The 27,974-nt window shown below is 37.9% G+C and overlaps 2 protein-coding genes across 7 annotated transcripts in view; one reads left to right on the forward strand and one right to left on the reverse strand.

Moving 5' to 3' along the window:
• LOC143898268 (RING-box protein 2-like) overlaps nucleotides 1-27,974 on the reverse strand; it is a 46,656-nt gene that overhangs the window by 15,474 nt on the left and 3,208 nt on the right. The window lies entirely within an intron of this gene.
• Tret1 (trehalose transporter 1) lies at nucleotides 829-27,951 on the forward strand. Of its 3 annotated transcripts, none has more exons than XM_077407040.1 (7): nucleotides 829-2,302; nucleotides 15,508-15,951; nucleotides 20,765-20,890; nucleotides 23,236-23,359; nucleotides 23,607-23,780; nucleotides 24,149-24,537; nucleotides 24,707-27,951. In XM_077407040.1, exons 1-7 carry the CDS (start codon nucleotides 2,231-2,233, stop codon nucleotides 25,286-25,288), a joined length of 1,911 nt encoding a protein of 636 aa, XP_077263166.1. In that variant the 5' UTR covers nucleotides 829-2,230; the 3' UTR covers nucleotides 25,289-27,951. The 3 variants fall into 3 exon arrangements, with proteins under 3 accessions (XP_077263166.1, XP_077263174.1, XP_077263180.1); XM_077407048.1 differs by lacking the exon at nucleotides 829-2,302 and adding an exon at nucleotides 8,074-8,119; XM_077407054.1 differs by lacking the exons at nucleotides 829-2,302; nucleotides 15,508-15,951 and adding an exon at nucleotides 19,001-19,649.

Below are 27,974 nucleotides of genomic sequence, written 5' to 3' on the forward strand. Positions count from 1 at the left end.
ACGAAAACAAAAACTACGTTACAACTCGAGATGTTGACAAGAAAAAAAAGAACTCGTTTCGAAACCCTCTTCGCATTTTTACAAAAACGTAAAATCGAATAAGGGTTAAATCATTATGGTATATAACAGATATCTGTTTAAAACCAATGTATAGAGGGACTGGTGAGATCGCCAAGTTTATTGAACAGATTCCAAGAAAGTCATTAAATAGGTTTATTAAAGATAAAAATGTGTAAAGAAAAAAAAAAGAAAATAAAGCCATCTAAAATAAAGATTACGAAAAATGGAGTGCCGAAGGTCCGAAACAAACCGGTCCATAAGAATTCGTTAAGATTTATTCATCTCTTTCGATGCACTTTTAAAATTCATATATATTATTCTCCAGAGAAATTACCCATTATTCTCATTATGGAAACGCAACAGACGTTTTGATCATCGAGCACACTGCGCGGTTAAAACAAAAGAGAGAAAACAGAAAGGAACTTTCGGGCGCCGCGCTGATTTAATATCTAGCCGGTTAGTCGTTAGACGATCAAATCTGACGCAACTTGGCGCGCGGCGCCTAACCGCTCAGGACGAGGAGCATCGTATTTCTCGTATCGTGCTCGCGGCAAGTACGAATACCGAGGCCTCGGGCCTCGGGCCTCGCCAAGGAGGTCTGATAAACTCGCGCGCAGCGTGACGTAGCCTCCCGTCGCGTCGCACCGCGCCGCGCCGCGTGAAAACGCATTCCCCTCCTACGGACGCGCCGAAGAGGCGTGGTTTATACCGCAGCGGTGTGTATAAAGAGACAAACCTCCCCGAACCGATTAGCAAAGTTCCCCAAAACACACGTAACACACCAGACTTTTCCATGCCAACCGAGTCGTAGCGTTAGCGATCGGACGATCGAGGAAATCGAATACGAGGCGCGAAAACGACAACAAAGCGGCACTTTCTGGAGATATCGAGATCGAGACATCGGATAGAAAAAGGCGATAAGAAAAACAAAACAGAGAAGAGATAAATCGAGATCCTTGAACCTGATCTTGAGGGACACATCACCAGGGACATATCCCCGCCGTCTAAACGCGGCGGCGAGAGACGCACGCTCATCACGAGGCAAGGGGCAGCCGGTGAACGACGGTGTAAAAAGGACAACTGTGATCGTGAGAGAGGGAGAGAAGGAAATTCGATTTCTTGCGAAAAGGAATTTCCTCACGTGGCAGGGACCCCTTTTCCCAGTGTAGCTTCTCCAAGAAATTTGACGGGAGCAACCGGAGCTAGGCCGATAACTGTACACTGTATCGCGACACCGGAGCCGGCGTAGTGGTGCGGTAGAGGTAGTGAATCACCGAGAGACACGGGTACTACGGGTAGCGGCCCGCCAGAGAACGGTCTCATTTAGGCTCCAATCGTTCCCTGCGTCGTCACGTCGTTACTCGAGGGTGCGTAACACAGCGCGCAACCGGCGCAACGTTTCCGACCGACCGCGACGCGACGCACCAGCGCATCGCTCGCACGTACGCACGTACGCACGCACGCACGCACGCATCCACCCATCCGTCAACCAGACGGAACCACCCACACACGCAAACGGAGGGCTGACCGTATAGACGTGACACGGTATCGAATCGCGCAATCGATCGAAGGCGCGCGGGGAGAAAACGCGTTTCGGTCGCACGTCGCACAGCTGCTGTCGACGAACGACGACGACGACGTTCCGTCACTTGGCGCCGGAGGGTCCTCTGTTCGCGGTGATCACAACAGAGCCACGTGTGATCAGCTGCGACGTACGCGCGCGCAAACGAAGAATACGCACACACGCACGCGTCCGCCGACCGATCGAGCCGCACTGCCGCGCGCACCGCACGCGCCGGTCGCGCATCGACGAGAGAGAAGTCGCGCGACCTAGCTGACGGCCACCGACGTCTCATCGGCGCCGGCCGCGAGGGGCAGTCCAGTCGGAGCAACCAGGAATAATTCTACTTGGCGAGATAAGCGACCGATAAACCCACACGACTACGACCAACCGAGGCTCTCGCCAATATCAAGCCAAATTGCAGCAGCAGCGGCGACGACAACGACGACGACGACGACGACGACGACACTCAGCAGCTGACCGTGCGAGACACACGAGCCGCGCGGGTCGCCGGCACTCGCCCGCGAGAGAGTGTGAAAAGCCGCACAGCCGCGCTCGGCAATCTCTCCCCTTCCCCCCTACCGACGACAGTACCTACGCGACGACAGGATGCCCGGCTTCCAAAGGAGGCAGATGATGCAGCCATGGCCCCTATGCCTGCCGCCCTTCGCGAAAACGAAGGTAAGACCCCGCGCGCGCGGTAAACCCACCGGGTGACGGAGGCCGCGGCACCCGGTCCGTTTCATCTAGGTTTCTCTCCGCGGCCAAGCCGCGTCCGGTTTCCACGGCAGGAACCGGGGGCAGGCCGCCGGTTTCCGCGGCCCACGGCCTGCGCCCCGCCGTCCTTCTCTCCGGCGCACTCGACGGTCACCCTCGTTCGCCTCGCGCACTCGCTCGATCGCTCACTCGTTCGCCATATCTCCTTCCGCGCCTACCTCTTCCCCACCCTTAAGCCAGTGGAAATTTCCATCGCACCGGCGGCAGGCGTCTGCCGCCTGTACGACGGCTTTTTTTCTCGGCTTTTTTCCGGCCTCGACTCTCTTTTCCCGACCTGTCTTTCCTTCTTTCCCTCTGTATCACTCTCTCTCTCTCTATCTCTATCTCTTTCTCTTGCCCCCCTTTCTCTTCTCAGGTCGTGTCATTGTCTGATGACTTCTCAATTAGGTTTTCGTACTGTCTTTGTACCGCCTAAATCGCGGATGACGAACCGTTGGGCCGCAACAGTGACATTTTTTCTCGGCTCGTGGAATGTAAGAATGATTTATAAAAAAGGGTGAAAAATTGATTGCGATGAGCTTCACGCGTCAGTCAATCGTACTATTCGGAACTAGATACCGCGCGAATCTCTTCGTCGTACTTCTGTACGACAGTAATTTTGTGCGCCTTCTTCGCTTTCCGCCAAGAGAAAGGTCTAAAATTCTGCCGTCTCATATTTCGATCGCGGTATCGAACTTTTATTCCAACAATTCTCGCACATTCTCGAGCCTGCTGATCTCTCTTGTCTCTTGCGTCGTTCTTATCGTCCTCGTGTCTGCAATTCCTAACCGCGGCTTCGAAGGATCTATATTTAACGCGAGGAAATCGCGTGTTGGCTCGGAAAGTCACGGCCTATAACGATCCCCCTCTCGATCGCGAAATCGCGTTACGTTACATTACGTGCTTTCGCGATGAAAGAAACGGCGAGATTTTAGGTATCGTTTGAAACGATCTCAAAACAGCACGGGCTCGTCTGCAAAAAATGCACATTATCCTTATTGCCGTTCCGTCTCGTTGCAAAACGTCGGAGAAATGCGCGGACAGGTGTGGAGATTGGAAGTATGGGATCTAGTTTCGTCGTATCCGATTTTTTGAAGCTACAACTGTTGAAGGAGCGCGCAACTTGCTTCGCTCGAGCGAATTCATCCTCGTGGCGCTTCGTGGAGATCTTTGGCTCACCCGGAGACCATACCGGTTTCGGTCCCCGGAGGGAAAGGCCTCGCACGAGACAGCCGAAGTCACGCTCGCGCGAAACCTCGCCGTTGGTTTCGGCCGAGACCCACAGCCATTCCGAGTTCCCGAGTTCCGGTTATTTCGTGGCCCGCGACGATTTTCACTGGTCGCCGGATAATCGGCGTTCGTATGCGGCTCTGTACGCCCCGGTGAAAATATCGATCGCTGTGCGCGCGCATCCGGCGCGTAAGGTCGCGGACGTAACCGCATAATGAATTGCTCAGCCAAGAGAAACTGGCGTGAGCCGCGCCGTATTTCGGCCGAGACGTCGCGACGAATTTATTATGCGTGAACGACCGTGCAAACAAAAGCGAGTCGATCCATAAAATTAAAATAAATTAATCGTTAACGCGCGCGGCTGGCTGGCGCGCGCCATCGATACTGCGTCGCGTCGTTCGGAACGATGAAATCTAGAGAAGATCGCTGCGCACGCCGCCGACCGATTATCGCTGTGCAGGATATTTGTACAGGGGTGTGGGGTGTGCTGGCGCACTGCGCGGGGAGTTACGTAACGGAGTTACGGACGAGGAATTTTCCGAAAGCAATCGGGTCGACGTGCGAGTACTTGATTTTATCGAAGATTAGAAAAAAGTGCGAAAACGCGCCGCTTCTACTCGCTTCTCTTCTAGAAATAGGACGGAATCACAATAAATGTGTTTTTTTTTATTAGCGATCTATTTTTTTCGGAAATCAAATCGAGTATTTCATGTCGTTATCTCATGTCAACCACATTTAAATTCGGACATCCTGTACGGGCGGTTTAAAAATAGATGCGATAAAATCTTTTGCGTCAACGTGAATCGTCGCATTTCACCAAGAAAGATAAACGCGGGCCTTGCTGAATTAAATTGCGATTTATTTTCGAGGAATGTTCTAATGAAATAATTAAGTTAGATCGAATCTAATCAAATCTATTGATCGAACTGATCAATGGGCTTTACGTAAATAAAATCATCCTCTATTGACCATTTAGATAAATAAATTTAATCTTATTTGATGAGTGTGATTGCGTGTATTGAAATTGATATACATTCGATTATACGTTTGATTTTGGATCAAATAATCCCTTTTTGCATTTCAATCGATCTATTGCCAAATAATTTCTTAAATAATTTCCTGGTTAAAGGAAAAATTATCAGTAAGTCAAGTAATTAGAAACTTAAATAAAAATTTATTATTAATATAGTGAAAATAGTATAATAATAATAATTGTAATTGCTTTTGAAGAAATTCATCGATAGTATGTAAAATCAAAGTAATTGTTTTATATATATGCATAAATGTACATCTATATATATGTATGTATGTATATATATGTAATTTACTTTTTTAATTGTGTATGTATGATTTACTTTTACATTACTTTCATAATTAAAATGGTAAAGTTCGAAACATTGTTTTTTATTTCGTGCTGTAAATAATAATTGCCCAGATCTGTTCTTGTTGTAGCGGCACCAACGTTGATATTCCGCAGAACAATCATCATTCATCAGAAAGATCTCGAACTCTCTGTTGGGATTGAATAATCTATCGTTGTTGTTCATAGATCACCTGGATGGCTCAGTGCTTATCTACCTCAGGATCAGGATATCGAACGAAAAATATCGATACCTGTCTTATCGGAAGAACGTGTTCACATAGTGCGCTTGTGTCGGAAAAGAAGTATCGATAAAATAAACGTATAAGAAAACGAGAACAAATCAAGAAATATTTTCAAAAGCCACATTCTTGAAGTTTTCCATTTCTTACGTAATGCTTTTGACATTTGTATCTATCTAACGATAACAAGTAAAAATGTAATACATTTTGTGTAATTAAATTTCTTACGTTTTATTTGACTGACAACGATTGGAATACAATAATATTCCTGAATTAGCATCAAGAAATTTTATTTATTTATTCACAAATTTTTTTTATGAACGTAAAGATGAGTTAAAAAAATTAGAAAATATTAAAAATGGTGTTACTCATTATATATTCACATCTTATGGATTTCAATTAATTGAATTTAAAAATCAATGTAACAGTACTTGATAGCAATGTATTGAAAGTATTGTTTTCCCGAATAGAAAATATATTGTCTAATAAAAGTATCGATACTCTTTCCGAGTCTCTTTCATTTCTTTCATCTCATACACATTTGTAATGTTGATAGAAAGCATCAATAAAATCATTTGATGAAAATCCGACTTTTATCATTAACTCTCGAAACTGCTCGGATCCCGCTCCCGCGCGTTTTCACGTTGCGCGATGTGCGAATCGACAGACAGAGCCAAGTATATAGAGCGTTATCGTCTTTCAAACATGTTGTATCTAATTCCCGCATATATTATGCTATCGACCGATACTCCGGCTCTCAAGGTAGGCAAGAATTAAGATAGCGTTAAAGCACAGGCAAATTTAAATTCGCGATTGCTTCGCGATCTACCGTATAACTACGCGTCGATACGTCTGAAATATCAAGGACGACCGGAAAACCTGCAGATATTCCGTCGTAAATAATAAAATGTATATAGATAGATATATATGGTGTCGCATACAGATATATTCGTCCACTTGAAAAACAGAAAAAAGAATTATTCGAGTCGAGTGTCATCGAAAGTCCGATGCACTCTTTACAGGCCAATTCAGGATTGAAGGATCGAGTGAATGCAGGAAAAGTGTATGATGTTCATACATTATTTTGGAGAATAAACCTATTGAGATGTCTTCGAGATTTTAATTATCTAAAACTATCTGCTCAATTTGCTCAAAATGGAAACGAATGATAAAAGATCGACGAATTCTTTTCAATGGAGATTTCAGGTAGCAGATCACAATTTGTCGCAATTATATTTATTTTACATTCAGCCGTAGATATTTAAATAATTACACCTGAAATTGGTGTAATCCTCTTCCTTTCACAAATTAACTTTATTTCGAATTAACGTGCGTTCTTTTTTATTTGAATAAGTGGAATTAAATATGGGTAAACAAAAATGCGATAATTATTTAATATGCTATAGATTTGCTGCATAATAAATCTTCATGAATTCGTTGCTGCTGGGTACTGAAAGCATCGCGCAAACAAGACTCGATACGTAATTAGATATTCGACTTAATTAGGCATCGCTTCAAAACAACAATCGATAGCCAGTCGATAAAATTCGATGGATGCATTACCGACTTGGCGTTACAACAAGCATGTTCGATATATCGTGTCTACTTTTTCCTGTCGATTTATCAGTACGAATCGAGCGTGTTAAACGTTGTACTCGAATGTCAGGCGGGTTGCTGCTCCGCGCACAAAAGGAGCTAACGCTGATATATCAATACTATAGTAAGGAAATAACACGAATAATGAAATACTGCTCGATAAAATCGGAACGTAAATTAGTACTTCTCCAGGACAAGATCGCCATTCGATATACATACGCATAAATTAAAATTATAACTTACGTGAGGACAGATTGGGGTATTGAAAAATTAACATAACTTATTGCGACACTGTAATTTTCTGCAATGATAGAAATAGTAATAATATCACTGAGGAACAATTACTACGTTTACGCGAGCGGCGTTACTTCTGTAGTAACTTATGATAATTCACCCGTTTACGCGGAGTAAATTATCGTAAGTTACTACAGGAGTAACGCTCGCGTAAACGTAGTATATGATGATAATGAGGATCCATTTAACAATCAGAAAGATTTAGATGTCGAGCTTGAAATTTTCAAACGAACAATTCATTGCCTTTTCTTCTCTGAATGTTCCGGAGTATTCGGGAGGTAAGCAAACTTCGTTTATCTGCAAGGCTAAATATACAAATGTATCAGAAAAGTCTGTAATAACACGGCAGTCACAAGCTAATTATATTTGAAAATCAAATGGAAGAGAGAGAGAGAGAGAGAGAGAGAGAGAGAGAGAGAGAGAGAGAGAGAGAAACAATCCCTGGAACGATACCTCATATTGTCAAATCCATCGACCTGCATTCTATATGCACTTTAATTCCGCGATGTAGAGAATATTGCACGTAAAAAAAGCGTCTTACGCCTGCAGATGTTTTGGCATTTAAGACACGCGACATGATCCGTTCTCATTATACAGATTTTTCCACGCGACATTTTCTTTCACGTCTTCTACTCCCCGATGTTTGAAAATACACTCGTTTACGTTGCCTTACATGCGGGACACTCTCGGCACAGATGAATCGCACTACGATTTCACGTGCGCCACAACTCTACGTGCACTTCTATCTATTCGCAAACAGGAAATAATAATAGAATTTGCACGTCTCCCGACAACATGCCATAAATCACGAGCGACTACCGCGAGATACCGCGATGCACTATCGTCACTATCATGCTACTAATTCTTCTCACTCCGTCATACACCCGCCTTGTGTAAAATAATATATTTCGATCGAGACACGACGTGAGAAATGCAGTCGACTTATCTTCACGTTAATTGTCTCACGGACGCAGCGCTAAAATGCATCAGCAACAACCCACGCAAGTGTCCACGCAGCCGGTACGTCCACTATTGCTCTAAAATATCCAAAAACACCCTTTTCAAACCCATAGAGAGTGACGAGCTCACTGCGAAAGGGCATCGAGGGAAGCCACTCGTAGCCACGCGTCGCGCGAACGAGGAGATTTCTAATTTGTATATGACAGAAATAAACTACGGATTCCGATGTTTACTGTGAGCGACTGCACACTACTGAAAATCTGTATAGTATACGTGACGTAAAATATAGAAAAATATAGAGTTTCAGTACTGACAGTGAATATCGGAATGCAGCTAAAGATAGACAATCGATACTATTTGATAGAATAAGTATCTTAAGACTTGTTTAACATCCAAGTCAATTAGTTAAATGCTGTTTCAGTCCAGTATTAATGTCAATTGAAATGCATTTCGATATAAATGCAGATGACGACGAAGGAATTCACGACAAACGAAAATAAAAGATCTCGTCCGCGCGGCGCGTTGAATGTCTCCTGATTCTTATTGCTCGCTGCATTCGTTTTCCTTCTGTGTACTTTCTTCAACGAACTATTTTAAGAGAACATTGCCGGATCGAAACATCATCTTTTATTTGCCAGTGTTATACTTAACTATAAGTCGCGCCAACGAGAGAAGCATAAAAACGATGAAGATGAATTTACGAGCTTCGCGCGAAATCGAGAATCGATACTGCCACAATAAGAAAATTTAAATATATATGTTTTGATTAACTTTATGTATTTTTGCAAATTGTTTCATACAGAAATTTCAATTTCAAAAAATTGTTCGATATTAATTTCTGATCAATCTTGGATTCTCGATCCAGAAATGATAAAATATAACCACGTAGTAAATTATTATCTAACTTTTAATAATTTTAAGATGAGAAAACGTGATAAAATAACTTTATAATTATTATTATATGTTGCACTTCGAAAAGTATTGTTCTACCATACAGATATTGTTATCATAATTAACATGTTATTACCATAATTATATATTCTGATCGACTCTAATATTGTTGGATCCGATATGAAATAGCGTTGCAAAAGCGTCACACCAACATTGGTAGCGCAAAGAGAAATGCACATTCTCTAGGCTTACACCGCGAACAAAATGACGAAGCATCCACTCGGACCAAAACGTATCACTTTGGCAGACGTTCATAAGATACAGAAATAGCATATCGCTTATACGAAAGACTTCATGTTGGGAAGCACTAAAAATATTTCGCGTGGGCTGTGCGACTGATTTAGAAGAAATCAACGATCTCATTCCGCGAGCTATCGGCCAAAGACTTGCGTAACGTGATTGAAAACTCGCATTCAAGGTTACCCGGAAAATTTGTTGCCGCGCGTTATCGTCCGGAAATCGTTGACTTGAGGGAGACCATCCAAGACGAATATTCGAATAACGCAACCTTCAAAGGGCATCTACAGAGAAAGTTTCAAAGATGGGATTGCCCTTTAGATTCTTTAATAACATTATTCTTACATTTGTGTTGTCCAAATAATTTTCCATCAACCGCATCAAATGGCACGTTAATGTATATAATATCGATAAGGCAAATCTCCTTTTAATTTTAATTATTTCGATGGAGCCATTTTTTGTTATACTGCATTAATTTAATTTAAAACCTTTAATTAGCAATCACGGAAGTGGCAACATATATATGGAAGTTGAATGAAAACTGAATGCGATAAATGCATGTTCATATGTACAAGGCGTTTTAAAAGAAGAAGCGAGAATTTACGAGACGCTCGTAAAGCATCTTATAGTAAAAAGGGAGAAAAAAAATTCATAGTCTACATGACTAATGCACTTCGGCGGATAATTAATTTTTTGCAAAACAGAAATCAATTAACCAAAGACGTCATAGACGAAATTTGCAACATGTATTATCGAACACTCGGTATATAATCGATCAAATATAGCGAAATTGAGTTATGCATGTTGTTGCTGTTCCCGATGTTTCAAATCCGAATAGAATAATATAGCAAATATTGATTTCTGTAATCACTTGATGCTGAATTATAGTATATACGAACTGCGTATGAGGGCTATGACGTAACAACATATACTTCACTTTGCGAAACGTTCCCTCTAGTTTGTAAAGCTGATTAGCTTTTGATCGCGTGACGAAGATTACACGATATAGTTATATAGTCGGAACGAAACATATTTTTTATGATTGGTCGGCAGAAGAGGGGATTTGTTAAGAATCAAATGCGAGGGTACGCGCTATACAAAGTGCAAGTATTATCTAACTTTTTCGTCCGTAAAAATGTTGACATATCGTTTGACATAAATTTCTTTTATCTTAAATCTTTTATTTTCATATCCTTTGTGTGCTTTTCATTTTATTTAAAAAAAACTATTGGAGAAGACAACTGAGATAAGATAATCGATGTAAAATGATTACATTTAATTAACCTACATTCAATATTATAAATTCGCGTCTTGTAATCTTCCCCTAAGTTTTTATTTCCCAAGAGTACGATAGCAAATTCAAATAAAATGACTCTCTCCTCGAGTGATATGTAAATATCAACAAATCATAGTCCTTGTTTGTTTTTCCAGAAAAAAAAAACGGAGATTCTTTGGAATCATCTTTAGAAAAAATGAAATCACGATAGCATTACACAAAGTCTTTCGCAAAATTTATATTAAATCTGGAAATATAAATAAATAAAATGTATAGGCATTTATAAACATTTTGGCATATGCGGATGTTTAATTGATCAATATTTAATTAATAACGTTAAATAATTTCATAATGATGCTTTGATTTTAATACAAATAAAGGAAAAATTCGTTTATTTAATTCTCTTTAAGCAAAACGCAAATTTATAAAAGACATAACATTCTTAAAGAAATATCAATCAGTTCAAAAGCCTGTATTACGTTTGGCGAAATCACAATTACGCGAAGAAATCTTAGTTAATATTTGACACGGAAGCGGTTTACGATGGAATTATCCCTTGGTCAACAGTCGTCAAAGTCGAGTGACCGTGCCGTAGTAAATTTAATCGATCGACCATATCGGAAATTGCGCGCGAATGCATGGGACATTGATTACATATCGCTCATTTGCTGCAACAATGACATAACTCAAAAATCGCCCTTTTTGAGTTATTCATAAAGGGAAAAAGGTTATTATACATGTACTATTTACAGTTAAATCGACAATGCTTAATCTTCACGAACTCACCCGAGGGAACAGTGTGCTATTGTCATTTAATAAATTATGTAGGTTGCAATACTGTCTTATCTCAGTCTTATCTCAGCATAGTTGTCATTTTGTCGTTGTAGTGAGAACACCGTAAAACTTGCAAAAAGAGTGACGTGTCAATACGATATTTTAAAATTCTCATAGAAAGTTATAACAATTCAAAACTTTAAATCGTGTCTGCTGGAAAATTACAATTTTTATGTTATGTCATTGTTACAGCAAATGAGTGATACATATTATTACTGTCCTTAGTAAACTACTTTCGTCTTTGAAAGACAGATCGAATGTTGTTAATCATGTATAAAGTCCAATATCGTTTTTCCATTTCTTTTTGATTAACGAGATTCCTCGCAATTTTTCCGCAACTTATAAATGTAACGATTAGAATCCAAAGTTAATAAAATAATTTTTTTTTAAGGAGGCACTCTCTATTATTGAACCAAACATTTCATTGTTTTTTATTAATCGGAAATATGGGTACATCAAGTATCGCTATAATATAAATTTCAAATAGTTCCTCTTAAAAAATTAATGTAGGGAGATTTAATTTCACAGAATTTACTTCGGCATCAAGTCTTATTAATTTGAAATTTTGTTTCTCAAATATGGCCAGCAAATTTTTTCGTATGCAATTTTATAACTTATGTAGATATAATTCTTCAATGCGTTAGCATCTTATTTCACAGTATAAAATGCATCAAATTGTTTATTTTCTCTCGTTATATATTCTTCATTAGTATATAATTCATTATATTTGTTCTTAAGTTTATTATTTAGAAATGTCTATGTTAACTGTGAATATAGTGGATATGGATATATTTATTAGATAACAAAGTAATGATTGTGTGTGTGTGTTTGATTGCCATCTAAGATTTATCGTAGAATTTAATAGATTTAATAAGTAAACTAAATTGTTCATATAATTCATTATTGCTGTTATGATACTAATAACCTTCGAATAAGAGTATAGACGTTTTAATATATTTATTTCCATTCTTTATAATAACAAAAGTCCTATAACATGAACGATCTAATAGTCAATTGAATTAGAGAACCCTAATTCCGCGCCGAAGGTCAGGAACACTTCATTAAACTTGATATAGTGTTCTAACGTAATAACTGATTACGCAACCTAGATTCCAGATTTATGGTATATGTGGTTTTGGAATTCTATTTAAGATAATTATCTTTTCTTAACGAAAAAAACATCATCGTATGGACCACTGGAAGAGTAATGTTTTAATTTAAATCATATTTTAGATGATTAAAATTTTTACGCTAGAAACATTTCTCACTAAAAAAATAACAATTTGGGACTGCGATAGTTTTGTATCGGGGACGCCATGCATGTATTCGTCGCGAGAGATTGTATGAATTCTTTAAAAAATATTCTGAAGAATGTGGTATCGCAAATTATCGACAGGCGACATGTGACCCGCACACAATTTTCCGCAAATCGATAAGAGAAACGTAGAATTTCTTTGTGTACAAGCGCACACCAGAATCGAACTCCAAAGAATAAGTTGACATAAGTTTACGTCAAACGCCCGGTTTTCTTCCGAGACGTCATAGTTCATATCGTATATATGTGTGAACTTTACCTCGCATGTAAGAGGCACGTGATGACCGCGGGATAAACAGATGATTTTTCGACACAATAGTTATGCCAATGTAATGTGAAACATCATATCACACGTCCACACAAAGGGCGATCCTGGTTTCGTTGGATGGGCTAGCCTGTGGGACTACTTTTATATTTCGTACGACGCAATGTTCCACTTTAACGTTCAGCCTTCAAGAAGAACGCCGTAAAATTTAATAACGCCTTCTTTTCAATCGACGGGCATAAATCAGGTGTCTACTTAACAATATCGCACCAATGCGATCTATTCTCAGTGTGTGTCACATCGCCGATAGAACATCCTAAAGCGATATCTTATTAGAAATTACATATTGAAATTCCGATGAAAGACAAGAAAGACCTGTGATTATATAGCTGCGGTCCACTTGACGCTACAAATGCTTCGAAGCATTCCTTTTCTCTTTTCTTTCAATGAAGAAAGAAGGAGAAGAAGAACGATCCAAAGCATTTGTAGCGTCAAGTGGACCGCAGTCTATATGATCGACTTGTGAGTGAACGTACTCCTTTACTCTCAACACGAATACAATTATAAATGTAGAAATAACAGAAAAGAGATTGCAAGAAAAAAACATGGAAAAAATTGATTTTTATATTATAATCAAATATTTATATTTTTAAGATGCATATAGTCCGTGCAGAGAATACCTGCAATGTAATTTTGCGTGTGATTTCTTTAAAAATATATTAAACTTATTTCATAAATGATTTTAATTGACGTAAGTATTTTCATGAATTAAGGATCCATCAAATACTGCAGTATCATATTATATTGCCGTATCGGATGAAAAATAGATAATTAAATTTTATTGACAATTTACGAAAGTAATAAAAAATTCGATTTATATTTAATTGAGAAATCATAAAATCTGAAATTTAAAATGACTGCTCAAATAATATTATCATCCAGAATCGGAGTTACTGTACCTCGGATCTAAAAAAAAAACCTTAACGCCTGTCTTCTCAGAATTGCTTAAATGCTAGATTCAAATTGCCTTCACAAATATGACTTGGCTACTGCAATGTTGGATATTAAAAATTCATGTAGTTACTTCGCCATTGTTTACTTTTGTCTGGATTGAAGGTGATTTTCGTATAAACATATCATTGAAAAGAGACAAGAATATAAAAACGAAAGTTAAAAATAAGATAGAGAACATGTCAAAAATATTGAATTAATTCATTTATACTCATTTTTGCGGTCGACAGTTCTCGACAGGATGCCCGACTGTTTGTTACAGCAGCAAAGTTCTAGTTATTCCGGAAATGTGGTGATTACGAGATTTTGGCTATAGAATCGAATTGGACAATCTTCTTATCATATGTAACGCTTTGCGTCAACACGAAATAAAGAAACATTCGCGAAAGCTACGCACTCGTTGTTAGTAGTGGAGTTCATGGGTTATCAGTCAGGGGTAAAAATGTCATCTAATCTCCGACCGGGCAACATCATTGCTCGGTTCTCTACCGCTGGCTTTTCATCATTGGTTCGTTCAATAATCACACTTTTTTCTTCTTTTCATTCTCGTTCTCGCTCGCTCTGGTTGCCTGTGCAAACGTTATTCTGCTTTTTTTCTCCCCTTGTATGATCAATTCCCTCTCTACTAGCGTATTTTCACCGCGATTCTTGATAAAGCGATTCTTCAAAACAGTATAAATAGTCCAGCTTTGACGTTTCATCCCTTTGAGTGAACTGCTAAGCGAATAAACGAACGGTCGTTCTTCGGCGATTGGTAACGCGATTTTGTTCGTTTTACTTGCTCTTCGCATCTTTCTGACAATTTTCAATTATCTTTTTATCATTATACTTTCGGTGATCTCTTCTTAATGTACAGTTCATCCGTGGATACGTTCTATCGTTCACGCGGATTTCACGTCTGTTAACATCTTCTCGTGAAAGTAATCCATGATTTTAAAAATTTTCAAAAGTGATTTCTGTGTTAAATAAGTAAATGTGTCGTGAAAAACGAAACTTCTCAGAAGCGCGAAAAGAACTCTTTTTCATCGAGCTGAAACGGGCGATTATTCTAATCTTTTTTATTATTTTTAAAATTATGCACCAATGTTCTGAATTTATGCGGTTCTGAATTTATTAATGTAATCTGTTTACCACGAGTAGAACTTTATCGCGAAGAGGAGCAGCAGAGGTCTGGTAATGTCCAGTTCCTCTTTTGCGCGGTTATCTCCGGTTTCAACTTGTATATACACTTTTATCCATTCTTATAGAAGATTTCTAAAATATTTGATGTGTTAAGATTTAGAAAATAAATAGAAAATTCTTGCATTTTGCGATCAATAACGACTCTGTCGCTAAAATTGTTTTTTCGCAATACAACAAAAACGGTGGTAAATTTTATATCCTGTCTCTAAAGTTCTATTGCTGCACTTTCGTTTGAGAAAAATTCTGTTCATATATTAATATTTTCTTTCGTTTGAACGATCACTTTGATATAGTATCCATCCATCTCGTCGCGATTTTAAAAATGTAGAATTCATCCGATATATATCGTTATAACGATTCAAAATTGTGCATTTCAGGAGCGCAGCGTTTTGGCAAAATACCCGAGGGTATCCCCGGTCATCGGCTCTTCGCCGACCAGTTCTGGGTCGAACCTAGACTGTTCGTCGAACGCCACCCTCGTGACGAACACCAGTCCCTTCAACAGCCAGACCGCCCTCATCACCGAGAAGAAGTACTTCTCCGGCGACACCGGCAAAAAATCCAACCGTTACTATGCCGAGAACTTGAGGAACAATCATCAGAAGGCCCTAACCAAGTCGCGGATCTACGATCCGCTCAACAAAGACCAAGACGTCGATTACAAGCAGCTAGATCCACTACTACCGAGCGAGGAAAGTCTAAGCATCCTCATGGATCCCCAAGACGTAAAATTGCCGAAGGACCTGCAAGAACCCACCCGACTGCCGTCCTCGCAATTTCAGAAGGAACCTAAGCCGTCCTGGCTGCGGTTTGCCGCTCAGGTGAGTTTCCGTAAATTTCTTTCACGGATATATATGGGATTTATCTTTAAATTTTTCGAGCAATTTGAAATCATTTATATTTAAAAATGTGCAAAGAGAGATATTTCCCTTTATTACTAAATTAATAAAAATAAAGTTAAGGAATAGCGGCTAAATCAGATGATATGGCACTACTTATTCTGAAAATGCTATAAGTTCCGTTTTGAAATATGAATTTTAATCGGCAACGCAGAACATTATCATCAATATTGTCAATTGAATAACTTCATTGATAAAAAATTGTGAATCATTTCATTTTTTAAACGATTATTATCAATAGTCATCTCACAAGTAATATTTGCAAATATTTATGAAGAAACTTCGCACGTGTTTCTTGCGCATAATATCAACGTTGCCTATATGCAGACGAGCATATTTTTTACAAATACTTATTTCACAAGTCGTCTAGTGTGGTTAGAATGCGGTTGTTGCGGATAGAATATAATACATCCAATTATCGTGTGGATTACGTCTACTGACTGATAAATTTTTTCCCTTTTTTATTGTTGAAAGTCGCGCTCTCGAGAATAAACTGCTAGATTTAAGGCCTACAGTAGTATGACCACACGTGCGGTCCGTCAGAAGTCGCATCGATGCGTTAGGTACCCTTCATTCACGCAAAATTTGTAATGTTATAGGATGGCGTCTATAGAAATATATAGCATTCTTCGTATATATGAAAAGCATAATTTTAATAAATTAAAAATGATAAACTCACATCTCTATGAAAGTTGCTTCTCTGTATGAAAATTATTTTATTACCTATATATATACTTTCTCTTTTTATATATCTGTTTTGGTTTATATTAAATTTTTATATTCGTAAACGAAAGCATTTTTTCAAAAATGTTTGTATAAAGCCGAAATAATTCCTGTTGTAGTAAAACTATTAAAATATTGATACGCGAATTAGAACGTTTTCGCATTAAACATTTTGCTCTATCGTAATATATGCGTACAAGTTAATTAATTCGCGCTGTCTGTTACGTGATCGAAATGATCGACAACAATTGTACGAGAACAAGAGAAGACGAACGGAGAGCAGACGCAACCCTGAAACATATATTGCAGCCTTGAATAACGCTAACATTACACTTTCCTTGCGATAGTCATTGACATTCATGGACGATGGCATCATGGGCGTCACCAGAATTTCTCGGTTGTTATTTTCGTATTATGCGAAACACAAATTTATCTCCATTTACGTGAACTATACACGTTATTAAAAATAGATGAAACAAACTTCATATGTAAAAGAAAGATGCGAAATTAAACGTTGTAATAATAATGATTCTTTAGCTATAATCGGATCTCGAGGCATCTATTAAAGAGATAGTAATTTTTTTAATAATTAAAGCTCTTGTTAAATCAATTTCAATTATTCAGCTTATCGTCGGTAATTTTCCGCGAAAAATAGACTTAAAGTATACAAGCTTTGCAACTTTTTATGTCCTTAAATCATTCGTGCTAAAAATTTTATTTATATTTTTGCATGTGTTTTTTAGAATTTATTTATTTACATATTTATATTATATTTATGTATCTGGTATAACTTATTCAATACTCACAAACAAAAAACTATGTGAAAAAGATTAAATTTAGCTTGATGAAACAGTATTCTACGCCATGAAGCATGGAAGCAATGAACATTTATCAAGCAAAAAATAAACCTTCATTACACGAACAATCGTATTCACGATATAGATGTTAAAAGCAGATGTGGCAGCTGTATTTGTCAAGCTCTTTTGTTAATTTAATGAACTATGATACGTCAAACGAGTTATGTGACAAGTTACAAGAATAAAAATAATTTCTTGTATATAGACAAACGAAAATGATATTTAGGTAAAATCAGACAATAGACAATTTCGTTAAACATTCTATTCCTAAATTTCAATTTTTAATAGAGTTTGCGCGAACACGCGCTAAAATTTACGCATTGAACGAAATAATTGTTACATACAGCGCATTATTAGTGCAAAAAGTTATAGCTGAAGAATTTGGATAAAAATCATGCGCTTAATGAAGAACTTCTTGCATATATCGATTATAGATTCAAGAAAGACGTTTCAACAATTAAATGAAATACTGACGCAATGTCTAATCACTTTTTCTTTGCTAGCAAATTCACTGTGAAGTTGATAAGACAGTAAGAATCATAACAGAAATAACGAAAATAGAAAAACAACGAGTAACTCAGTTGATATATATAATATTGATTAATGAGTTGACAGCATGCCGATAGAATAAGTAGCATTAAAATAACGCTCTTGTTATTGCGTTAAACAATGAATAATAAAATACTTAACTCTTTAATGATACAGTATACATGCGCATGCTGCTTTATCAATACAGTAAACATAATGTATCAATAAAGAATATACGCATATATATATAATATAGAGAATATAGTTCGTTATGTGCATAAAAGATTCTATTGATTTTCTAAATAGTTATTTTATACTGCTTTTCGTCAAATATTCTAAATCATTAAATAATAGGACAATAAATATCTTGGTATTCTTGGTAATCCACCAATATTTATATATATGACTCGCAATACCAGCCGCAAAACCAAATAACGTGCAAACGATGAACAATCGAATGAGCTATAGAAAGTTAATTTTTTAACGTTGGCGGCTAATTTTATACTGTTACAAAACAAGAGAACTGTTTTAGGAAACGTTATGGTTTTCACGTCGAACATACGAGTTATACCCCTATCGAGTTTCAAAAGTGCTTTAGAAAATACTGTTACGTAAAGGCATAATACGTTCATCCTCCCCCCCCCCGCTCGGAATTAGAATCATGATGAGTCGCTTCGAAAGTGCAAAACGAAGACGCCTTTTCAAATTGACTGTGATCATCTGACATACTCCGGCTCCGGGGAGTATAGTGATCTACGAGGTTCTCAACTACGTGACTTACGAGAGGAAGGGATGGCCGGCCCCCAGCATCGCTCTCTATATAAGTTCACCCGGCGCGTTCCACAAGTGTCAATAGCAGTATTATACTGTGACATCGAAAACTTCCATTCGCGTCAGTGCGCGATCGATACTCAGTTCGTTGATCGTCGATTAAGCCAGATCAATATCGGAATCCGATCGGAAATATCGATCTCTATAACAGATAGTCCCCGCGCGCAAGAGTGAGTTTTCTCATCTTCCATCCCGATCTCGAGTCGGGATCCTCGAAGGGTCAAAGTTCGGTTTATCCGATTTTTTCTTTCTGCAACGCGTTTATCGAGACTACTTAACAACTCTGATACGAGAACGCGGAGTTTCCAAGACTTTCGAAATCGACCTGCTATCGGATAGATTTCTGATCCGAATAAATCCGCTTATTGTCAGTTAATCCTATCGCGGGTGTTCGGAATAATCCGATTTTTCGCTCCGATTCCGGTTTCCATCGTGAAACGCGACGATGATCGTCGCGTTGTAATTGGAGAACATTGCTGGTTATCTCTCTCGAACAGCGATTCGTTAAATTGGTCCCGAAATCACCTTTGTCGAAAAATCGCGTCCATAATCGAGATTACGAGATAGTATCACAATAGATTCGATCTATCCGTGATCATGAAGATTCTTCTGCGAGCGGACACTTATGTAGACATCGAGCTGCCGGTAAATTCGCCGGTAGCAAAATGCACGATCACTCAGGTAAAAAGCTAATTTAGACCGAAATTTTTCGTTTGTCTTAATTTTTACTTCTCTGGATATTTCTTTTAAATTTCTTTGGAGAGCAAGAAGAGATATTTCGCACAAAATGTCCTGTAGATAACTGGAATAGACAGTGATTTCTCGTGTAAAAATAAGTACAATTCACATAATAATATTCTGCATAATTTTCAAGAATAATATTGAATTCTCGGATTAAAATTGACAAATGTTATATGTAATGTTAAAATTTGTTTATGTAACTTTACGAACCTATTGTGAGATTCCTTATTAATAGCGTTTTAGTTAAAAAAATTTTTTGAAACTAAATTATAACAATAATCTTGAATCCATTGTCATGCTTCTAGAACTTGTAGCGATAATATTTTTACTCTGCAATTGTTATATTTAAAAACTACAATATTATAATAAAAACGCACGTTTCTTTTATATTGAAAATTACTTTTCTCGAGAACTGTGCTACTGTACAGTCAAATAAATTTAATTAATATTTTTTTTTTTTTTTCCCAAGAAGAATTATAATTATTTATTTGCTGCGGTTGCACTGCAATTTTTACTGGTCATCCTTAAGATTCCATATACTACAAATAATCATAAATAAAGATCCATATACGTTAATATACATATAAAAATTACGAAAATAACAGGATATTTTTCATGCGAATGTCGCAATCGTTTTCGACATAATTTCTATGACGCAAATCGTGACAATTGATCAAATATCAATTAAATTATTGCATTGATCTCTCTTTGGTATCTCAATAGATTCTACATAAACATGTACAAATTGCATGTACAAAGAAAATATATACTTGATATATATATAATCCATATATTAAAAAAACGCACGTGAATCTTCACAATTTTGATTAGCGATTATGTGATTGTTTTTTCTTCACATGAATGATTCATGACTATAGTATTTATTCTGTCATCTGTTGACAATCTGCCTTACCGATTGAATTTATTCCGATTATATTTAGTAATTCCCCAGTAATTTAAAAAGGTTTCTCATCTTATACTAAGTACGCCTAAAGAGTCAAAGCTCACGTTCAGGCTTTCATACATTTTTCATGCTGTTTATAATTTATTTACAGATATTGGCTGCATTATCGGTATCGTTGGGCTCGATGCAGGTCGGCTATGCGTCTTCCTACACATCGCCAGCGCTGGTATCCATGCGCGATAACACCACGGCGGGCTTCGAAGTCACCAAACAGATGGTAAGTACAGCAATTGATATTTTTTTAATAATCCGAACCGTCCTTAACTCCTGTCCGAATGTGTTGAGAATTTATCGTACAGAAAGACAAATCACGCATCTTATCGGGCACATACTTTGTGTTTCATGTATCTAGAATTGTATGTAAAATTCGCCAAGTTTGCGAAAGCTACGTAAGAAAACAATCTCCGACAAACGTTTAAAAGTGCTCAGAATAAAATCGCAATCTCTATAGGCTCCGAACGCTCGACCGTGAAGTGAATACGAAGGATCCGATTTTGTCGGAAGTGGACAATTGTGGGAATCGGACACGGCTTCTTGAACATCTACCGTCAATTATACACATTATTCGTTTAGCGTAATACCTACATATTCGTATAACTCGTATTTTCTGCAAACTAGAGAGGTCTCTTCTCGAAATTACTTGATATTTATTTGTATTCTGATCAGTAGCTATGCTCTCTATCTACGTGAACGTTTTATAAAAAAAATAATTTTACCATCTTATATCTTATTGTTTGAAGCTACTAGAGAATGCCAAACAAGTATTCGTGACGTCATTTTCGTTTATGTCTAGATCGCAAACAGATATTACGATAGCGCGCGTTTCTATATATACGCCCGTTTAAAGACATTAAATTAAATTAAATTAAATTCACGATGTCAAGGAAAAATCCGACGGAATTGTTTAACGAGCGATACGTTGTGGATCAATGTAAAGTGGAAGTCCGAAGCTAAGCGCGGATGACGAACGACGTAACGCGCGTCACTTTGTAAATTATCGCGATGCTACGCGTGCGTATGAAAAGGTACGACCTTCGTTATTCGAAGGGTCAATGGATAATTAAAAGGTTTAACCTCAAGTGCGTCATTGGTGACTGGTCAGGGGCACGATGACCTGATTGCGATCGTATTGGCGAAGGAGCCGTCGTGCCCCAGTGGCCGCGAACACGATTGGCCATTTTGCCGGACACGTCGGCTCTGTCGTAAGGCCTCAACATCACGACAATGTCGGAAATTGATTCCAGATATGCAAGCGAGTGTGAATAAGACGCTTCCGCAAAAACGAGCGTTCGAGCCTCCGACGAGCCGCGATGTAGGACATATGCGTATCTCAGGAAACTTAGCGTTAATATATTTCGGAGCAAAAGGGAACAAAATTATTACGTGTTCAATATCCTTTTGTTTTTTAATATGCTAAAATATAATAAAATAAAATCGTTTATATAATGTATATTATTATATTTGAAAATGATCATTTTTTCATCATAAAAAACTATATGCTTTTGCATTCAAATTATCCTGAGCAAAATGCTTTTATTAATGCATTCTCTATGCGATAATATTTTACGATATACTCCAAAAGATATTATATAAGATCTGAGTTTAATCCTCAATAATACAGAATGTACTTTTGTCTCTGCCGATGGAGACAGGATAGGATAGCTGCTGATTATGCAAATATATTTTCGTAACGCTCCTAAAATATTTTTCTAAATGTTTTGTTTTTTATTAAACTATAAATAAATAATGCAAGTACCTATATAAGATATTCTAATAATTAATTAGGTTTGAGAAAATAATGTTTCGTTAAAAGCCATCGTACTAAGAACACTGCCAGCTATCTATTACGCACCGATTATTTTCTAACAGCAATTATTGCAGTAATTATTTTGCGCTTAGTGACTCGATCAATCGTGACAAACATTTCGTAACCCGTTTTTGCGCTGCGGTAACTTAATTAAAACGCACGACCACGAATGAGCAACGAAAATGATCGATGGTCGCCCTTCGCAATTGTTTTCCTTGACATTTTTGCGGCTTCCCGACCTTATTTGTATTCGAAGGACCTGTGATGAGTAAAACTACGTCAGTATTGCTTCAGTATAGGACTTGCTATTCGAACGATGAATTTAAAACAATCGAACGCGCTGCATAATATACAATCGACCTACATTTTTTTCAATCCTACTATCCCGAGTCGCTTCTGTACATAACCGTAGCAATTTTACTAGTTACAGAGTATACAGAATATTTTAAATCCCCCCAAAATTTTATTTATATTAAAAGTTTAAGGCGTTATATATATAATATATTCGGGCTGATATATTTATTAAACTTCTGCATCGCTTACATACATAAACATATGTGTAGAATGTTGTGCAGTTAATTTCAAATAAACTAATCTTTAATAGATATTTAATTTGATATTCGGTTGATTAATTAATTAATTAATTGACAATTAGAGACTTGCAGTAAGCACCTATCAAATTCTTTCTAAAAATTCGTTTAGAGCTTTTAGATTATATATGATTATATTCTAAATATCTAAATGTTATGTTGCAGAGCATGTGGATTGGGTCACTTATGCCACTGAGTGCGCTTGTCGGTGGCATTGCTGGAGGGCCGCTCATCGAATATATAGGAAGGAAAAAGACGATACTTGCCACAGCGCTCCCATTTATTGGAGGTAAGTTCATCAAAGCATGCGCAGCGCAAGAAACATTGTACGTAATAAGATATAATGTATTTTGAGATATATATGCAAGATATAATGAACGAACTATCGTAACAAGTAACGTTATTGTATAAGCTCTGTCACATCTTCCATCAAATTATTTAAATTGGTTATAGTTTCCCTTATATATTCCGAATTCTTGCATTGTAATACATAAGTAGTTAGACCATGTTATACGATGACGTGATATTTATTACAGCGTGGCTCTTAATTGGGATGGCTGAGAATGTCCCGATGGTATTGGCTGGGCGCGCGATAAGCGGCTTCGCTGTAGGTATTGCATCTTTAGCGTTGCCTGTGTATTTGGGCGAAACGATACAGGCAGAAGTGCGTGGTACTCTTGGTTTAATGCCGACCGCTTTTGGTAACACCGGTAAGTAAAACGCAAGTTTTATATATAGTTATAGTTTAAAATTCTATCGTCGATTTATAAATGTACGTTCCTAAAACTTCTTCATAATGCCTGAATTTGATATCTATTTTCTCATAGAATTGAAAGCTTCACAATTTATTTATACGCGTTTTTTTTAATGTTAAAAATAAATATCAATATAGGTAAATATGCTATTTGTTTCTAATTTGTCTGATAAAGAAATTAATATTCAAAACTTGTTGAACATTATATTTAAATATAAGAACAAGAACATATATTCTATATACTTATTCTTATGTATTTTATATTTTATTCTTTATATAAATTATGTCTCACAAACTCATAAAAGTTTTATATTCGATGCGCAGGAATATTACTGTGCTTCATAGCAGGCATGTATCTGGATTGGAGAAATCTGGCGCTAGTAGGAGCGATTTTACCGCTACCATTCTTGATTTTGATGTTCGTAATTCCGGAGACGCCAAGATGGTATATCTCTAAGGGGAAAACAAAGATGTCCCGCAAGTCTCTTCAATGGCTGCGCGGTAAAGATGCAGATATAACGGACGAATTGTCTCTGATCGAGAAAATGCATCAGGAATACCTCGATAGCGAGAAAAGCGGTTCTCAAAGCACGATCTCGGAGTTGTTGAAGAGTAAGCACCTCAATCCTCTCCTCATTTCTTTGGGGTTGATGTTGTTCCAACAAATGTCCGGTATCAACGCGGTGATATTCTATACGGTGCAGATCTTCCAGGTACGTATCGTCAACTTTCTTTATTGATTCGCGAGTTCAAAATTCAATAATTTTTAAACATATAACTTTCAATCAAATCATGAAAATGAAATGACGATCAAATAAATCTCTAAATCTTGAGAGATATTGATCAGCGTGTAATAATCAACGAACAACGTTCTCTTTTCAGGACGCTGGTAGCACAATCGACAAGAATCTCTCGACCATAATCATCGGCATAGTGAACTTTATATCCACTTTCGTCGCCGCGGCTGTGATCGACAAGCTGGGCAGAAAGATGCTGCTGTACATAAGCGCCGTGATGATGGCCCTGACTCTCTTCTCTCTCGGCGGATTCTTTTACGTGAAATCGTTGGACGTAGACGTGACGGCCTTCGGCTGGCTGCCGCTGGTCAGTCTGATCGTGTACGTAATAGGCTTCTCGCTGGGCTTCGGGCCCATTCCTTGGCTGATGATGGGCGAGATCCTACCCGCCCAGATCCGCGGCTCCGCCGCAAGTATCGCAACTAGCTTCAACTGGATGTGCACCTTCATCGTGACGAAAACCTTCGAGGACGTCATAGCGGTGATCGGTGCGCATGGCACCTTCTGGCTGTTCGGCATTATCGTCGTGGTAGGTCTCGTTTTCGTGATCGTCAGCGTGCCGGAGACCCGCGGCAGGTCGCTCGAAGAAATCGAGAAGGGATTTAGAGGTCCGACTAGACGAATGAGCGCGGTCGCCAATATGAAACCGACGCCGATGTCGTGCTAGCTGCTGAACTTTCGATCGCGATTCGTGTCGACAAAGAAGCTCGTTCGAGTAAGGAATAGCACTCCTTACGGTGTTCCTCTAAGGTATAGGTTCCCTTATAGGTATCCTTTCCCTTAAAGGGAAGTCAAGTTCGAAGGTTATACTTCTCTCTATGTAAAGAGAAGCGCATCTGTTCTTCCTTCTTGACTTTTCCTTGTTCTTATTTCCGAGCTTCGGCTCGATTTCGCAAAGTCTGCTTGTTATAACGAAGTTTGAGCGAGAGAGATTCGCAGATAACCGATAAAGAATGGAAGATCGTAGATCTGAATAGTAGAAATAGATACATGGACAAAAGCCCTTCTCTCAAGATCCACATCTCTTTAAAACGAGTTGAAGAGGCAATTGGAAGAATCGAAAATTTCAGCGTAATAGCTATCTCTTAAAAGCTCGAAAAAATTAATTGTAAAAAAGTTGATCAAGATAATTCCAACTCAACTGTACTTCCAAAGCACTGATAAGTTTATGATATGAAAAAATACATCATCCTCGTTCATTCGCTTCTTCAATTAGCTTCGTAAAATTTCGATTTGACTTGACTCATGTCCGATGCGAGGATCAGAGTTAGCGAGTTAGTGCTAACCTTGTCGAGTATCTGCGAGGCAATTAATTAGCTTCGTGGGATGTAAACGTGTTACGCTTTCCCACCGTGGAAATGACGCGATATGTGACTATCAGCTGTTGACTAGGTGTGTAGTTGTAATTGTTTTTATTACTTCCGACAGTCCTTCAGGGCCTACCTCAAGTTGACATTGCTCTATTAGAATATAGCGGATAATACTATCGTTAGAGATACGTATACGGCATACGCGTAGGTCAACGCTAGTCGCGCGCGCGAGCGCGCGTTCCTTCTTTTTTATAACGCATGTGAAACGACGCAATTTGCGTGGGGCTGTGGTATCGCATATAGTTGTGTGCGATACAATTAATCCGCCACGTGCACTTTGAATTTAAGAAGCACGCGTAATATGTTATGTACTTATATATATTATACACCGACCAAGAAGCCGGTCTTTCGAACAGGGGCGAATTTCCCACGCGACAATAAATTTTAAGATTAACCGCGTTCTCGTCTAGTTTGTACTATAAATTGTAAATAGTCGAAGATTTGCGCTACAGTGATATTATGTATCCACGTCCGAAGATCGTCGTTGTTAATTTCAATCGTGAATATAATTATTTTTCTATTGCCTCTTTCTTCTTTTCAGACAAAATTTAGAAAGGGACAGAGGGGGACAATTGAACTACGATTGTTGTTAATAAGCGTTGAAGAAATTGAGCGTAAGTGGGACGATATGATTCCAGCAGTCCATGATCGCGTATTATCGTAATCTTCGTATTAAACAAATGATGCTCGGTATCGGACGGCTGTATCAATGTGAGATGTGATTTTAAATGTACGTACAAGTCAAACGAGAGAGAGAGATAATTTAAGCGTTATGATATATGGCAGATATATATATATTTTTATTCTCTAAAGAGTCTAAAGCGAGGGATTAAGAAAAGTGGGAGCGTAGTCGTGAAGTTGAGATGAAGTTCTTAGGAAGTTACGTAAGAGTAGCGCTGGAGGAAAGCCTCAGACAAATGTAGAAAATAGTCGAATCGCCTATGTTCGAAAGTTAGGGTAAAACTGCGTCGGGCACCTGATGAGTGTTCTCGGTCGAGTTGTCGAGTGATTTAATGAAAGAACAATTCGTTGGCATATCGTTATATATGAGAGATTTATTATATACAAAGGAATTATTTGTACGTTTTACTTAAAAAAAAATTATTGATACATATTTATTGTATATTTTTATGAACAATTTATCATATGAGATTATAAATAGAATTATATGTACATTAAAATTCTAGACAGTTTTTATAACAAAAGAGTTAAAAAAATGAAATAAATAAAAATTCATTTTACGAAATTTATTTTTAGACGACATTTGAGACGAGATTTTAGACGTTTAAAGGACATAGTACTTTGATGTCTTTTAAACGTTTGCATTGCCTGTATGAAATGTGATGTTTATCCAATGTTAATATGTAAATTATATATTTTTGTTATTTATTCGGATTTACTACGCGCGACCGGGTGCACTCACAGTGTGTTTGGCACAGTACAAACTAAATGCATATCATAATTTAACGATAACTGACGAACGCGTTAGAAAACACGTTAAAACACGTGAGTATCCGTTGTTATAAGTCAGAGTGTGTTTGTGTAGTTGCGTTCGTCCGAGTCGAAGAATTCCGTTAGTAGCGAATTTTGTTTGTGTAGATAGAAGTGTAAAAACGATATATAACGTCATGCGGAACGTTTCTCGCGTAGTTTCTTTTCTCGCTCGTGTGTTAAACAGTGTCACGGTAGGCATTGTTTACAGCGCGCGGAATCTCATTTTGACATTATGAATAAAATACCGCTCGAACAAAAAATCATTCCTTTGCGATTGCGCAAGGTTCAAAATGTACGACTCTAATATTATATATAAAGCAATAAGTGCACAATACCTCGTTTTATATGAGAATTGAGTACATTATTACTCTCCTTCGTAGTACAACGACCAATCACGGCATTTCTTCGTTTCTCATATTTACTGTTTATATATTTGTTGCTATTATAAGTAACACCTGCCGCTTATTCATAAGCTATTTGCCAAAGCAC

This window comes from Temnothorax americanus, unplaced genomic scaffold, assembly GCF_048541705.1.
Source record: "Temnothorax americanus isolate GAGA-0224 unplaced genomic scaffold, ASM4854170v1 Scaffold1, whole genome shotgun sequence".
In the NCBI taxonomy this organism is placed as follows: domain Eukaryota; kingdom Metazoa; phylum Arthropoda; class Insecta; order Hymenoptera; family Formicidae; genus Temnothorax; species Temnothorax americanus.

What these genes read in the sequence shown, in the direction of transcription:
- Tret1 (XM_077407040.1), top strand. Translation starts at nt 2,231, where the DNA reads ATGCCCGGCTTCCAAAGGAGGCAGATGATGCAGCCATGGCCCCTATGC. An exon ending in GGCTGCGGTTTGCCGCTCAG is followed by an intron (nt 15,952 to 20,764) that starts GTGAGTTTCCGT and finishes ATTTATTTACAG; the next exon opens with ATATTGGCTGCATTATCGGT. An exon ending in ATACGGTGCAGATCTTCCAG is followed by an intron (nt 24,538 to 24,706) that starts GTACGTATCGTC and finishes TTCTCTTTTCAG; the next exon opens with GACGCTGGTAGCACAATCGA.